General features: G+C 32.7%; 1 protein-coding gene across 7 annotated transcripts in view; it reads left to right on the top strand.

Moving 5' to 3' along the window:
- The first annotated feature begins 766 nt into the window (after positions 1 to 766).
- The window catches only part of LOC114382662 (inositol hexakisphosphate and diphosphoinositol-pentakisphosphate kinase VIP1-like), a 28,451-nt gene continuing 13,402 nt past the window's right edge, over positions 767 to 15,815 (top strand). For 2 of the 7 annotated variants that reach the window (XM_028342224.1, XM_028342223.1), the window contains exons 1-19: positions 767 to 1,109; positions 1,334 to 1,393; positions 2,353 to 2,399; positions 3,081 to 3,164; positions 5,117 to 5,180; positions 5,761 to 5,914; positions 7,359 to 7,429; positions 7,922 to 8,026; positions 8,149 to 8,241; positions 8,922 to 8,996; positions 9,680 to 9,765; positions 11,419 to 11,625; positions 11,698 to 11,797; positions 12,001 to 12,071; positions 14,164 to 14,245; positions 14,848 to 15,003; positions 15,153 to 15,195; positions 15,478 to 15,560; positions 15,734 to 15,796. In XM_028342224.1, the coding sequence (XP_028198025.1) occupies positions 1,059 to 1,109; positions 1,334 to 1,393; positions 2,353 to 2,399; positions 3,081 to 3,164; positions 5,117 to 5,180; positions 5,761 to 5,914; positions 7,359 to 7,429; positions 7,922 to 8,026; positions 8,149 to 8,241; positions 8,922 to 8,996; positions 9,680 to 9,765; positions 11,419 to 11,625; positions 11,698 to 11,797; positions 12,001 to 12,071; positions 14,164 to 14,245; positions 14,848 to 15,003; positions 15,153 to 15,195; positions 15,478 to 15,560; positions 15,734 to 15,796 (1,695 nt within the window). In that variant the 5' untranslated portion in view covers positions 767 to 1,058. Of the gene's footprint in view, positions 1,110 to 1,149; positions 1,252 to 1,333; positions 1,394 to 2,352; positions 2,400 to 3,080; positions 3,165 to 5,116; positions 5,181 to 5,760; positions 5,915 to 7,358; positions 7,454 to 7,921; positions 8,027 to 8,148; positions 8,242 to 8,921; positions 8,997 to 9,679; positions 9,766 to 11,418; positions 11,626 to 11,697; positions 11,798 to 12,000; positions 12,072 to 14,163; positions 14,246 to 14,847; positions 15,004 to 15,152; positions 15,196 to 15,477; positions 15,561 to 15,733; positions 15,797 to 15,815 lie in introns of those variants that run through there. The other 5 variants (XM_028342225.1, XM_028342226.1, XM_028342230.1 and 2 more) reach the window with 5 other exon arrangements.

Raw genomic sequence — 15,815 nt, 5'->3', positions numbered from 1 at the left:
TCTTACATAATCATGAAGATAATTATGTGTCAATTAATTAAACAAAATATATAAATTATTATAAATGGTGACATTATTTTTAATTCTTATGAATAAAAAATTATATATATGTTAACAAGACAAAAAGATAATAATCATTATCACATCACTTAAACATGAAAAAATATCGTTAAATAAAAGAGAAAATTAATAAATATTTGGTGAGCATACTATTTTCTTGTTGAAGTTAGGAATTAATTTATCAAAATATTTCAAAATTCATTTAAAGAATTAATTTTTCTTAACAGATGATCTCCCATACTCATTAAAAAAATCCTCAAATAAAATAAAAAGCTAATAAATATCTTTAAAATTTTAGTTGAGGAATAAAAGATAAAAAAATTAACAAAACTTATTAAATTGTTCGTTAAACTTTATTTTGAAAACAATTAATTTTGGTTATCGTTTTATTTATAATTAGTGAATTTCATCCCTCATTGTAACATCTTAGGTTTAATAAAGAGAGATGAAATTTATTAATTATAAAAAAAATAAGAAGATCAAAATAATCATTTTTAAAACATAGAGTAGAGAATTATTTTCCGTAATTTTTTAATAATAAAATATTTTATTTATTAGTAGGAATTTTTAATTAGTTTTCTTATGACATTCCTTGTCTAAAGGGAATACGATTCGCTACAGTTAAACAAATGTGCCAGTGGCTGTTATTCAGTGCTCACAACATTCTTTATAACATTACATTTTTCCTTTCTACTATTTTTTTTCTCTCTCTCTCTCCTCTCATAGCTTCCTTTAAGACTCAGTTTTTCGCTGTCCGAACCAATTTTCATTTATTCAAATATATAATATATATTTTCCGAGTCGCTCGCACTCTTCAGTCTTCTGTAACACTCAAACAGTTTCCGCCATTTTTCTTGGTTCTCACGTGCGCATTCTCTCTCGCGGAATGCGCCGGGATTCAGTTACAACAACGAGACCGTTTTGTTCACAATTTCTCACGTTCGCGCCATTGGTTCGGAGAAAGCGAAGCTGAAGCTGAAGCTGAATCGGTCGCAGTGATGGTGGTGGCGGAGAAGATCAAAATCGGCGTCTGCGTGATGGAAAAGAAGGTGAAATGTGACTTTGAGGTTCTCTTTCTTTACGCTTAATCGTGCTTCACCGTTGTTGTTGTTGTTGTTGTTGTTTTCGATTTTGTTGTTTTGTGCGTTTCGGTGATTCGGTACTTCGGTAAACGGAGGTATTTGCGTTGCGGTGAGTTCGAACTCGGGAGAATGCGCGTGATTCCGTGGCTCTGTTTTTCTGTTCTCATTTTTTTTTGGGTTTGATTTTGCAGGTTTTCTCGGCGCCTATGGGGCAGATTTTTGAACGGTTACTAGCGTTTGGTGAATTCGAGGTAGGTGAATGCGTTCGCGTTTTCAGTGCTATGTTTTTTTCGCTGTTGATGTGGATTTTTGGCTTGTTCATGAATCAACTGGAAATGGCAGAGTTTGGATTATTCCATTTCTTTCGTATTGCTGACGCATACTAATGAATACTTATTATATGTTTAGTTCATGATGTTTTTTTTAGTGTTTAATATCTATTCACTATTTTCATTATTAACCAATGAGAAACTGGTATGACTTTTAAGAGGAGGAGAAGATTTTGGGTTTCGGGGAATTATAGGTGGGAAACTTAATTTTTCATGTTTGGTATCCATTTTAAAGAATAATATTTTTTTAAATAATGTTTTTTGGAATATTTTTTAATTAGTTTCTTACTAAAATTTCTCAGGAGAGATATAAGAATCTTATTTTCTTGATTTTAATTTTTCTTTTACTACAGTCAAATCATCATATTATTTTTTATTAAATAATATAATATGATAAATAATTAAAATAATTGATAAAAATATGCGTAAATATTTAATTTTTAGAAAAATCATTTAAAGATTTCCAATGTCAAGATAAATTTTATTTATTCCGAGGATTCATGGTTCTTAAGAATCATAATTTATGGACATGACAAAACTTTTCCCCTGTCAAACACCCCTAAGGTAATTAAAAAAACCAATAAACTTATAATACATGTATAATAAGGTTATGTATCTATGCATAAATTATTTACTTAATTTTCTTTTTTATATATATTTCTATGAGTTTAATTTTTATGTATTGTTAGGCCAAAATATTTTTTACTGTCAATCAATAAATTGACTTTTAGGTAGTTACAAATTCAACAAATTTACTCCGTCAATGACTATTTAGTCTGTTTCTATACTTTCTGTAAAATAAATGGCAGAGCTAGTAGCTGTGTTTTTCAATTTGTTTCTTGTGTATTTTCTTCTTGGTTAATATTTTGTATTATTTGTAGGTCATACATTTTGGGGACAAAGTGATCCTTGAAGAACCGATAGAGAGGTATTATAGTCTAATTTCATGAGCTGGAAACTTGCTTGAACTCTACATTTTGGAGAGCGATATTTGTGGTTCTGTTTGAAATAAAGTTTCACGTGTTTATTCAAGTGACTGCTTTTATTATAATGCATCCAACCTAGGGAATAGGGATCAAACGGTTGTGAAGACAACATATGGGAATGAAAGCAAGGATGAACTTCTGTAATTTTTACTGAAAACATATCAATGAAAAATAAAAAGGAAAACAAATTAAACACTCCCTTAGTTTTGCAGTTTTCACCAGGAGCAAATGATGGAATTTTTTTGTGTATGTGAAAAGTTTCATTAACATGTATCAGTAAAGCATTTATTATATTGTATTGTATGTTTGTGATAACATATGCTTTTACTGGAGTTTAAGATTGCTGAAGTGTTTGACCTTTTTTTGTACAAATCCCTACATAATTTGATTTTGAAAGGAACGAAAACTCTAAAAACAACAGTGCCAACGTTGCTTTACAGCTACGGTTTAGAATTTTTTAACTCATGCATCTAAATTTACTACTTAAAAATTTCATGATTACGTGACAGCGTTAATTGTATTTACGCTACAACATTTAAGTTATACCTGAACTATTTTATTTTTGTTCACCTTGTAGATGTTAAGAGTCATGCTGTTAATGTTTAAACATTGTGTTATTTCAGCTGGCCAGTATGTGACTGTTTGATTGCTTTCTATTCCTCGGGATATCCCCTTGAAAAGGCTGAGGCATATGCTGCTTTAAGAAAGTAAGCTTGTTTATTTATCAACTTTATTTGATTTGAATGTTGTATATATGTTTTGTTACTCATCAGCCTGTATATAGTGTAAGATCGTCAAAACGTTGGATTATGAAACACTAAAATGTTCCAGAATTACTTATAGGCCCATGATCAGTTAGACAGTTACACCCATGATGGTCAAATTCTTGTATAAATATAATAGGACAATACATGTATACCAGCTTATTGACAATTATCTTCTAAAAAAACAAAAACCTTTATTTTCTGGTGTATTTAGTTTATATAACTTTTGATATGAGATTTATTTATGCTGCTTTGCTCGTGGAAATTTCAAGGAAATTTCTATTTCTGATGCTGAATTTGGGAGGTGTTATTACTCTTACATGCAAGGAACTCTGTTAATATGATGCTAGTGGTGCACAATTTTTTAGCCTGTAACTGGCTTTTTATTCTAGTGGAACCGTAATGCCTTTGTGCTAGTCTCTTTCCACATGATGTGTGGAGAATTAGGCAGCCCCATTGACCATGAAATTTTTACCTAAGTTTGGTATGAGTGTGAAAAGTCTTATTCCTGACTACCCATGCAGATTAAGGCTCCGTTCCTTTGCAGAGAAAGAGAACGGAAAAGAAAAGAAATGAACAGTAAAATGAGATGGGACCCATACTTTTACACTTTACTTTAATTCAAAACTTTCATCTTATTTCACTTTCTTTCCACTCTACTGTACGGTACCTAAGGCATGTGAAGTGTACAATTGTTAGAATCTGGTCATTCTTAAACTTTTAGGCTGCTTCTTAATCTTAAGAATAAGTAAAACTAATTGTCCCTGGAGTTAGCCTCTAACTTCTAGGAAGATTTTGAAATCTCCACAGGATATTATTGATCCACTATTGGTTTGACTTTCACCTCCTTTCTTATGGGAGGTTCCTACAATATTGAATCTAATATCATGAAGTCATCTTCTTTTCCTGGAGAAGGATATGATAGAGATCTCAATTAGCCACACTGAATCATTCTTATTTAATTGGTGTAACTGTAGAATCAGTGGCTTATTGCTCAAATTTACTGCATATATTGACTGTTGCATTGGTTTCTGTTTCTCAGTCATGGTGAAGCTCACTTAAAATATTTGCAATCACAATAATTTCTGAAAATTGATAAAGTTAGTTGTTAAAGGTAGACATTCCTAGAAAATGAGAATAAGAGTAAGATAGCTAGAGAAAACAGAGAGATAAATCTGAACTAGTAATCTGTTATTAAACTTTATCTTTGAACTGAGAACAATTACAATCTATAGTTAGACTGACTGCAGCTAACAGCATTCAGTTAGAGTGTTAGGATTCAATTGCAAATTATGAGACTTAAGTCCTACATAGGATGTATGGGATTCTTTTGTGGGTTTATAAGGCTTTGAACTCTCCAACTGCAACGACTTGCTTTTGTGGTGTGGTTTTCTCAAGGTTCTTATCAATTGGTATTAGAGTTCTTCACCATGTCTCTTAGCTACAATTGAGTAGCATGGGTAGTGCTGTTGGCATAGTTATTGTAGTGTTCACCTAGGATTAGTTAGAGGGCTAGTGCACAACTAGCCTATGTGAGTGCCGAGGCTATGGAGCGTGGTGGGATGTTAGGATCCAAATGCAAGGTATGGGACTTGAGTCTCACACTGGGAGTATGGGATTCTGGTGTAGGGTTTATAAGGCTTTGGACTCTCCAACTGCAATGCTTAGCTTTTGAGGTGCGGTTCTTCCAAGGTTCTTATCATAGAATCAGTTTTATCACTTTTATCTAATTTTAACTGAATTTAACTATGTAACTGTTGACAAAAGGACTAGACAAGCAAAAGATTAGCTACTCTAATAATATATTCCTTTTTTTATTTTTGTTGTATTTTTACTTTGAATGTTTGGATGAGAAGGTTTAGAGGTCTAAAAACTACTCATGCACTGTGATGCAGACCTTTTCTAGTAAATGAACTGGAGCCCCAATACCTTCTTCATGATAGAAGGAAAGTATATGAGGTACATGGATGGAATCAATCTCTCTCTCTTCGGGTTTTTTTTTTTCAGTTAGGTTGTGCTCTAAATTCTATGTAAAGTTCAAGTATGATGAAGCCTTGTTTTTTTAGCTTTGAATGCTTTGCAAATGTGCTGTCTGGTTATATGCTGATAACTCTGCTCCACATGCTGTATATATTAACTTTTCCTTCAAGGTTCTGGCTTAGGTTTAAAATTAAGGCCTGACCTGTTTGTCATTGTTTATTAGAAGTCTGATCTTTATATGTGGTTTTTTAGCATGAAGCCAAACCAAGAACTACAAAAACTGAAGTTTGAGTTTGTGTTAGTTCAAATGTTGCTAAGGAAGAAATAAGGGAAAAAGAAAAAATCCCCTCATTAAAGTTATCTTGGGCTTGGGTTGATCTGTTTGTCATTTCTGTCCCTCCCCTCTTCCCCCGGGACATGCATTTAAACTTAGTGAAAGTCATATCTCTGTCTATTCTTGTTAGTTATGAATGTATGACCAATTACAGTCAAAATGCTTTATGCTATTTCTTTTATGATATATAATATTTTTTAATAATGTTCAATTTTGGGCTTCAAGCGTCTTGAAATGTTTGGAATCCCTGTTCCAAGATATGCCCTTGTAATTAGGGATGCCCCGTACCAACAACTGGATTACTTTATCGAGGAAGAAGATTTTGTTGAGGTTCATGGCATGCGGTTTTTTAAACCATTTGTGGAGAAGCCTGTTGATGGTAAGCTTGTTTCTCGTGTGGGTGAAACTCTTTACTTTGCCACCGTTTCTTCAGATTTTTTCCCCTAAGAAGCCACTGATATATGTAATGTACAATGCATTCACTTGTTTAAAAATAAATTTTACACATTAAAGTATAAATAAAGTTTAAGTTAAAAAAAAATTACACCGTTAATTTGAAACTGAGTTTTCTTTTTCAACTACAGGTGATCCTATTCCTAATATCCTATGGAGTGGAGACACAAAATACTCACAAAATAAAAATATTTTTTTTTAAATATATTACTACAAAGCCTAACGTGGACGTTGATATAGATGGAAAATTAACTAACATGCTATAACTAAGTGATATTCTAAATTTCAAGCGGAAACAATGGGGGGATAGCATTCACACGATATAGCTTACAAGTTGTGTGATGTAAATAATTGTTTACATAGTTTGCTAAATTCTAACATTTTACAGTTGTGGACTATGTATGCATTATCGTTTAACTATGTGTAATATAATGGTATTGCAAAAATAAGATGAATTACAGTCCTGTTTAAACTGAATATTGCTGGATTTCCATCTATGATCCATGACATAAATCCCATAAAATCAGGAATTTCTGCTTCTAATAAAACCTGATCCTATTTATTTGGAAATAAACTACATACAAAAATATCCTAAAATAGCACAGTTGTACCTAAGTAATTGCAATAGGATCAACTCCTTTTGTACACTCCCTCAAGTTGGGTCCTATATGTTATACAATCCCAAAACAGGTTGTCCTAAGAATCCCTGTTTTGGTGAGAATATAACAACTTGCTGTCTTGTTGGAATCTAGGTCAGTTGAACAATTCCATTGTTGACTTTTTCTAAGATAAAATGTCTATCGATTTCAATGTTTTTTGTCCTATCATGATGGACCGCATTCTTGGCTATACTGATTGTTATTTTTGATGTTTTGAAGGAGGAAGCTCCTTGTTTGGGGGCAACCCTGTGTTTGTACTCAAATCTGGACTATAAACAGATGATTTCTATAATTTATTCAGAATTCAGTGTCTTTATTTCTTAAGTCCAACAAAAAACACTTTGATTGTTGTTGGTAAAATGAAAATCTCCTATTCCTTTTCCTTGCTCTGCGTTTTACCAATTTATCTTGACTTTGGGACATAAGATAATGATGAAATGCTGGTTGAATCCATTTGCATCATGTTATTTATTTGGCATACCTTAATGTTAGTGTTTACTTATTAAAGTACTTTCAATTTTGTTAGTTTTTCCATTGCAAATCAAGTTATCTAACATGATTTTCTTGTTGTATCATATATTAAATGAATGGAAGTTATATTCTCCAAGATGCCATAATTGTGCAATTATTATTGGATTATACACACACAATCACAATTGGAAATATATTTCTCAAATGTAATAATAACTGTTATTTTTGTGCCTTGTGAAGCTGATAACCACAGTATAATGATATATTATCCCAGTTCAGCAGGTGGAGGTATGAAGGAATTATTTAGGAAGGTGAGCTTTAGGCACTCTCCATAGGTAGGTGGGTCATGGGTGCAATATTGTACTATTAACATGATATGATCTAGAAGACATTCTTTTTCCAATAGACTTGTTCAAATCGTGACTACTGTTTTGGTTTGTTTACCTGCCTAAATAACTAACCCAAGGGTGAGGTTTTATTAGTTCTCATCTTTGTAATAAACATCAACCCTATTCAATTATATTTATTTTTAAATGGAAGGGTTAAATTGGTTGGGATGTGGATATGCTATCTCCAACGATAATATTGCAATACAATCTTAGAAACCATATATGGTTTGTTGTGAATATAAAATTAAACATTTCTATGCCTTCTAACTTGAGCCTTGACATAGTTTGTTTTTCAGTAACATGCATTTTTGATAATTTCTGGTTTCCCTTCCACTCTTTTATTAGTTATATTACTGATAGTCTGATGTATAATTAATCAACTTGGTATCTGTTTTGGGTATTAAATTATCTTAGGTTGGCAATAGGTCCAGTGAATTTCACCCAGAAGTGAGAAGAGTGAGGCGTGAAGGATCCTATATTTATGAGGAATTTATGCCAACTGGAGGGACAGATGTTAAGGTTTGGCTGTTTTGAGATTTATAATGCTTTCTATTTTTTTTTCTCTTAAATGTATTTGGAATGTTTGTCCATATCCTTTAGCATATTAGAATGGTCTCTTAGAATTTTCATAAATGACTTAGGTGTATACAGTAGGTCCTGAATATGCGCATGCTGAGGCAAGGAAGTCTCCTGTTGTTGATGGTGTTGTTATGAGAAATCTTGATGGGAAGGAAGTAAGTAGATTTCGTCTCTTCTCTCAGATATTCTTTCTCTGTTCTCATGATCTACATTTTGTTTGTCCTTGCCTATACATTTAGCATTACAAGATGGCCATTGCAATGATTTTGATTTTGTGTTGCTTGGTGAAGGGTTGCAAATCACTCTGAACTAACTTTTATGATATAGGAGTGATCAAACATTGTAGAGTACTAAGGTGTGGCATAAGTGAGTTGCAATCTCAGTTTGTACCATGAAAGTGTGATATAACTTTTATTCTAAATTATCTGCCTCTACCTCCTCAACCAAGCACAGACTAAACCTTCATAGATTTTCTAAATTCTTTCAGGCGCCATCTTCCTCTTGGGTCTTTTGATTCTTTCTGGTTGCCTAAATTGGTTTTTCTTTTTTGTTGGTAATTGTTAAAAAAGTTTGTTCCCTAATCATGTGAACATCTCATGGTTGTTTTAATTTTGATTGAATTAATAGAACAGTCTCTTTGCATATGCAAGGGTAAGGCTGCGTACAACATCCCTCCCCCATACCTTCGCATAGCGAAGAGCCTCTGGGCAATGGGGTACGAAGTTTTTTTAATAGAATGAACAAACATGTGCCATTGCAAAGCAGGCCAGAATTGCTTGCTTGAAACAGTAATTTAACTTCTGAATTGAAGCATGTTTATCATCTCATTTGGCAGGTTAGGTATCCAGTGTTACTGACCCCTGCTGAGAAGGAAATGGCAAGAGATGTTTGCATTGCATTCAGTCAAGCGGTATGTTGTAAGAATGTGGTAAATACACGTTAATAAAAGATAGTTTTCTAATTTTTTTTAGTGAGTTATTTTCTTCTGAAACAGGGTGTCAGACTCCTTGTTTGTTAGATTTATTTGTGTACAATTTATGAACTAATCAGTAATCCTAGTGTTGTATTGAATTGTGGTATGCTAAAACTGCTATTGTATCATGTCAATCGCCATATTCTATTCCTTTTTTCATCTATTGTAGTAGCTTTGCCTTCTGTCTGAAGTTTGTTCTTTAGCTTAGAAAATATGTTCTAAATCCTTTTGCTGATAGTTTAACCTCCCTGACAAGTCCTATCATCGAATACCTCATAATGTTTTGGAAAATGAATCTTATTATTTCAGTGGATTACATCAGAAGAAATATTGTAGCTCCAAATTTTATTTTTCCAAGGAAACCTAAGTGAGAATTTAATATTCTATTTCTTCACTTTATCTAAGTTTATAAGTCCTGGGACTGTGAAGCTGTGAGCTAACTGTTATAGTAGGTAAAATGTGGTTGTGTCAATGAAGTTTGCACAATGTTTTATGAATTTGAATTTAATCCATGTGATTCTCTCTTTAGAATATGGATTAAATGAAATCTTTCTGTGACTAAAAGAAAATAATTTGTCCGATCCTCTTCATGTGATACTATAAATTTGTGTTGCTTGCAGGTTTGTGGGTTTGATCTATTGAGAAGTCAGGGACGCTCATATGTTTGTGATGTGAATGGATGGAGCTTTGTTAAAAATTCATACAAGTAAATTTTGTAATTAGATTTTTTTGGCATTGCTGTTTTAATAGAGTTTGATATTGAGAGAGAGAGAGAGTTTGAAAATGAAGAAGATATTATTATTCAACCCCAGTGTTGAATGATTACCAGCTCTGTTTACATAGAACCTTACTAATATAACAGATCTAACTAAACAACTAACTAACTGTAGTTAGTTAGTTAATACAGTTGTCTACAGCCGTTATAACAGCTGTCAACAGTTAGCCTAAAGAAAAATAAACCCATCACAGTAGGTATACTATAATATGTTTTGATATCGGCAGCATGGTTCAAAATACTTTAATAGTTATATAAACAGAAAATCATAGTCTCGGTTCTCCCCAATTAGATATATATTTGATTTGGGAATATTATAATTGTTCCCATATATCCTTAGTAAATATTGGAAAGGATATAGACTCCAATGCTTGAAAAAATTATAAATGCTACACTGAATGATTAGTGAGAACTTCTATCGTCATAACCAATGTGAATAGGGTGTTAAATTTTGACTCCATCCAATAAACCCCCTATTTGCTAAAAGAAACATTTCTAATAGTTGCCATTGGGATTAATATGCATATATAGTTGATATCTGGAAACGAATGTTGCAAATTAGTACTCTAATCTTGTTTTTTCGGCAATCACTTCTCAAATGCTGAATTGTAGGCTGGAGATTGTCCATCATTTGTAATATATTTTATAACAAATAATAGTTTGATCTAAAGAATACATATATGGTCATTTTACAGAACATGTATAGCATAACACTCAGTGAAATAAGGAAAGAAAATGAAATGGAAACATTCCAAATGTTAAAGCATTATTGAGCTATCCCTCCTTGGAAGGTGATTTTCAAGCTATCACTAAAGCTTGTGGCATGCCCTGGCTTCTCAATGGGCTAAAATTTTGTCAAACCAAAGTTAAATCCAAGGGAAGAGAATATGAAGAGGTATCTGGGTGACAGAACCTTTAAGTCTCTTCGTCTCTTATACACTCTGCTTACAAATCTCGGACTCACGCTTTATGTTACCCCATAATTATTACATATATGATGTAGATTTTGGGTGAGTTTGTTTAAACATATATCTTGAAAAAAACACTTTTTTTAATAAAATAAGTAACTTTCTGTTTTCTTAGTGTGTTCGTCTAAAAGCTATTTCTGTTTAAGAAAAATTATTTTCTGCTTATTTTGAGAAGCAAATCCTATCTTATTAAAAAGTGTTTTTTTAAAAAGCGCTTATTTTAAAATTATTTTTTTAAAGTTTAAACAAACCAGTCCATTCTATCTAAGCTACATTTTTATTATGTACTTTCCTTTTGTGTCATAGTCATTACTAAGTGATGAAAGTTGGTTCTAGGAAACTTAATTCCCCTTTTCAATTTCACCAAAAAAAAATTAATTCCCCTTTTCAATGTGTACTGTGACAGATTAGAAATTTGGAACTCTTATAAAAATGTTGTCACACTGCAAAGAAAAAAAAAACTTGTTTCATAGAAATTTTTCTTGTGCTGATGATTAGAAATAAACTCTTATACAAACTATATTTTCTGCAAATATTTTATTTTATACTAATAAATACTATACGTTGTTCCTCAACTTTTTGTGCTGGTGAAAATCACATTCTGTTGCTACTGAAGGTATTATGATGATTCTGCCTGTGTTCTGCGGAAGATGTTGTTAGATGCAAAAGCACCTCATCTTTCTTCAGCAATTCCGCCAACTTTACCATGGAAAGTAAATGAACTAGTCCAACCTTCTGAGCCACTAACTCGTCAGGGTAGTGGTATTAATGGCAGTTTTGGAGATTCTGAGGAACTGCGTTGTGTAATTGCTGTTATTCGTCAGTATGTTCTATTCCCTTTTTTTATTTGGTTAGTTAAATGTGTTGTTTCCTATATACTCTTCTCTTTTGGCAGTGGTGATAGAACTCCAAAACAGAAGGTGAAGCTAAAGATTACTGAGGAAAAGCTGCTGAACTTAATGTTGAAATACAATGGTGGCCGGCCTAGATCTGAGGTAATACTATTTTGTGGTCCTTCAGTAATGAATATTAAAAATTTTATTTGAATTGCTGAATTTTTAATCGTCTGTGTGGTTGATCTATTGGTCTTATATTTACAGACAAAACTTAAAAGTCCTTCAGTAGTGTTTATTAATTTTTATTTGAGCTACTGAAATCTTAATCTTCTGTGATTGATCTATTGATCTTATGTTTGCAGACAAAACTTAAAAGTGCTGTTCAGCTGCAAGATCTGTTAGATGCCACACGGATGCTGGTGCCTCGCACTAGGTAGGTCACCTGCATAAATATTGATCGCATTAGTGTCTCACGCAACTCATTGCCAATTTTACACCCAATATTAATGAAATCTCAAAAATTGTGATTGGTCTGATACATTCTTAAAACCTTTTATCTTGATAGTTTCTTTGCTTTAAACTAGAACATGGTTTGACCAACTTTCTATTTTCACATGAATGTTATTATGCAAACTTTTAACCAATGAAATTGTAAGAGAAATATTTTTATTTTTCTTTTCTCTTTCTCTTAAAATAAAGAATTTTATAATTTTTATTATAAAAGAGGAGAAACAGAGATAGCAGTCAAGATATTCTCTTAAAAGGAGACATGAAGTGAAGAATATCAAATTGAAAAGCACGTTATTAAAGCTAAGCTTGCCAATCATGCTACAGGAGAGAATCATTTGAGTATCCTATTGGCTAACACCATAAAAGTGCTAAAGTCAATTTCATCCCATTGAAGAGGCATAACAGGTATAGGGCTTAGAGCCAATAATTGTACATGGGAAATCTTCTTCCTTTAGGAAGATTTCCTCTTGTGAAGCTAAATACAATTTTTTAAAAAATTCTTAATATCCTTTGAATCCATAGAACAATGATGTGTAAAATATGTTTGTACAAAAGCAAGTGTATCCTACGTAGTATTATCGTGGACTCGAAAGTTTGAATATCGTACCCTAAAGATCAATTGTGTTCCTAAATAATTCAATTTGTATAAACTAAATAATTTTGGCGTTTTATCATGTGTTTTAGATTGTTTCACCAATTGTGTCAAATAAATGTAAATTAAGCTAAGCAAACAGTTTTAGAGAAAGAAATGTATGAACGAAGACAAGCCCAGATTATGAGTTTCTATGTACCCGTTTTTTCCTAATTCCTATTATAATTAAGAACCCTTAGTTATCAATTAATTGCCTAATACCTTTTAATTTAATTGTCAGCCCCGTCTGAAAATACTCTTTCCCCCTAACTTAATCCTCAATTGGTCATTTGGGATTTAATTTAGGGTTAAGGATGAATTACCAAGAGGTTTATAAAAGGGAATTCATGCCACCAGTTTGGTCATGCAAGTTTTATGAACCCTATCATTCTACAGGTCAGTTAAAAATGAGTAGATGACCACTACCATGCAATTAACTATGAATTAGAGTGATGAATTCCAATATAACAGGGAAAACAGTAGAACAACACAATCAAATGAATAACATCAAAGAACGATATTAAAATAAGGAACTATAGCACATGGGTACAGCTACATCATAATCCCAGTTTGTTCTATGGGTTTAGCCAATTATGGTTACAATATAGCCAAACAACATACACAATTGCATTGAGAATAAAAGAGATCGAAAACCTTACAGATTAAGACCCCAATTATCCCCGGTGTAGCTCTCTCTCTCTTAAAAATTCTTGTTGGGCAAAATTTGAATAAAAACTGACCTAAAAAGCCTCCAGTTTTCTGTTTTTACTAAGGAAAATAAAACTGCAATGTGGAAGTTAGCACGGGCTGTGCTGAGTTAGCATGGTTCATGCTAGGTCAACATGGCCTTCTACGAGAATTGGTGACGCTGATTTCAAATATTGGCTCTTGAGCAGCACAGGCCATGTGCAGATACATGACGCTGATTGCAAGAATTTTGAGAAATCAGCATGGTCTATCTTCTTTCTTTCATTCAGATCCAAGCTCAGAGTAGTTGAAAGACATTCTTCCAACCCCTTATGAGCTTGAGGGGGGTATAAGAGTATACATTACTCACAATGTAACTTTTGCTTCTAATAGTTAACTGATAGACTAACTACTGTAGTTAGTAGTTAGTCTGTTATCAGTTAGTAGTTTAGACTGTTAGTGTATGACAGTTAGTACAACTATATAAACAGACTCATAATTACATTACACTTGTGTTGAATAATATTCACATTCCTCAATCTTATCTCTTCTCTTCTCTCTCAAATTCTCTCAACCTCTATTACATGTATACTTTGCCATTTCTACGTACTAGTAATAGTTGCCACCAGTTTTTTAGTCTATATATGTATATGCTAATCCAGAGTTTTGAATTAACTTTATCTTTGTATATATTTAGACCAGATCGAGAAAGCGATAGTGAGGCTGAAGATGTTGAGCATGCTGAAAAGCTTCGTCAAGTTAAAGCAGTTCTTGAGGAGGTTATTAATTCTCTTGACACTGTTTTTTCTATGATATGAATATGTTTTGTATTATGAACCTACTAGTAATTGAAATTTGAAAATTAAATTTCCTTGTATCATAAATTTAATTTTTCTTATAACTTCTCTGCATTAACTTAAATCCTTTGGTTGGGTTACTTTTTAGATGTTAAATGAAATTTCAGTTCTATATTAGCTGTCAGGTACAGCTCTACTTGGAAAACTTTTCTAATTCATAGTCATTTTGGAGATTGGGACACATGCTCTTATGAGTGAATAATTTTTTTTTCCATAATATTGATTAAGCTATATGGCTGATGCAATGCCTTCCTACATGGCTGAAGCCCATGACTTGTTGAGATTAGGCAAGAATAAGAAAAACTGGAAACACTTTCCTACCTGGGATTTCAATCATCAAAAATGAAATTAATGATGTTTCTCTGATGTGCATAATACAGAATATTGTCTGTCAGCTGAGACATGCCAATTCATACTGATACGCTTGAGTGTCCTTTTAAAGCCTGTAAAATTGCTATTTTTACATCTTTTTTAACCAAAGTCTTAAATTGTTTCATTTCTTTTCCTTTTCTTCACATTATCAGGGAGGACATTTCTCTGGCATCTATAGGAAAGTTCAACTAAAGCCACTAAAGTGGGTCAAAGTGACAAAAGGCAATGGTGAAGTTGAAGAACAACCTGTTGAAGCTCTTATGGTTCTTAAATATGGTGGTGTTCTTACACATGCTGGCAGAAAGCAGGTTCTGATTAACAGACATATAAGATACAAATGTTTCTGCGCAGTTTGACACTGAATTTTATTATACTGCTATTATTGTTGAGAATAAAAAATAATTTTTCATTTAAAAGCTTCTTTCCTAGTTGTATGAATTACTTTCTCCTTTTGCAGGCAGAAGAACTGGGAAGATATTTTCGGAATAAAATGTATCCAGGTAAAATTCAAATAGCTTTTCTTCAAGCAAATGACATAAATAGTTGAAATATGAGGAATATGGTTGATATTTAGACTGTACAGTGATTCCTTTTTTTTTACGAAATTACATCAAGTAATTGACTAAAAATAAGGAAATTGGTCATCCTAGTACTTATTTGTGTTTTAGTCTGTGTAAAATATGTTTCATACAGGATCATGCATTCTTATTACATGTAACATCAACTTGACAGTGGCTTGTAGTATGTATAAAGGCAAATTTTTGTGTTGTTTAAAATTGCAGGAGAAGGTACAGGGCTTCTTCGCCTCCATAGTACATACCGTCATGATCTCAAGATTTACAGCTCTGATGAGGGTCGTGTGCAGGTATGGCCTAAAGTTGTGCTCACCTTAATCATAAGAAGGCTAAGTGGTTTTCATTATTGGTTGCTACATTTTTATACATTTTGGAAGTGTTTGATGTCTAGGCATTGTTTATAAGCCTAATTTGTCCTTTGGCATCATATGTGAGCCATTTTTTCATGACCCATATTAAACAGATGTCTGCAGCTGCTTTTGCCAAAGGTCTTCTTGACCTAGAGGGGCAGCTAACTCCAATCCTGGTTTGTGGTCTTTCCCCTG

The sequence above is a fragment of the Glycine soja genome, chromosome 13 (assembly GCF_004193775.1).
Source record: "Glycine soja cultivar W05 chromosome 13, ASM419377v2, whole genome shotgun sequence".
Taxonomy (NCBI): domain Eukaryota; kingdom Viridiplantae; phylum Streptophyta; class Magnoliopsida; order Fabales; family Fabaceae; genus Glycine; species Glycine soja.
This window is presented reverse-complemented; position numbering and strand designations above follow the sequence as displayed.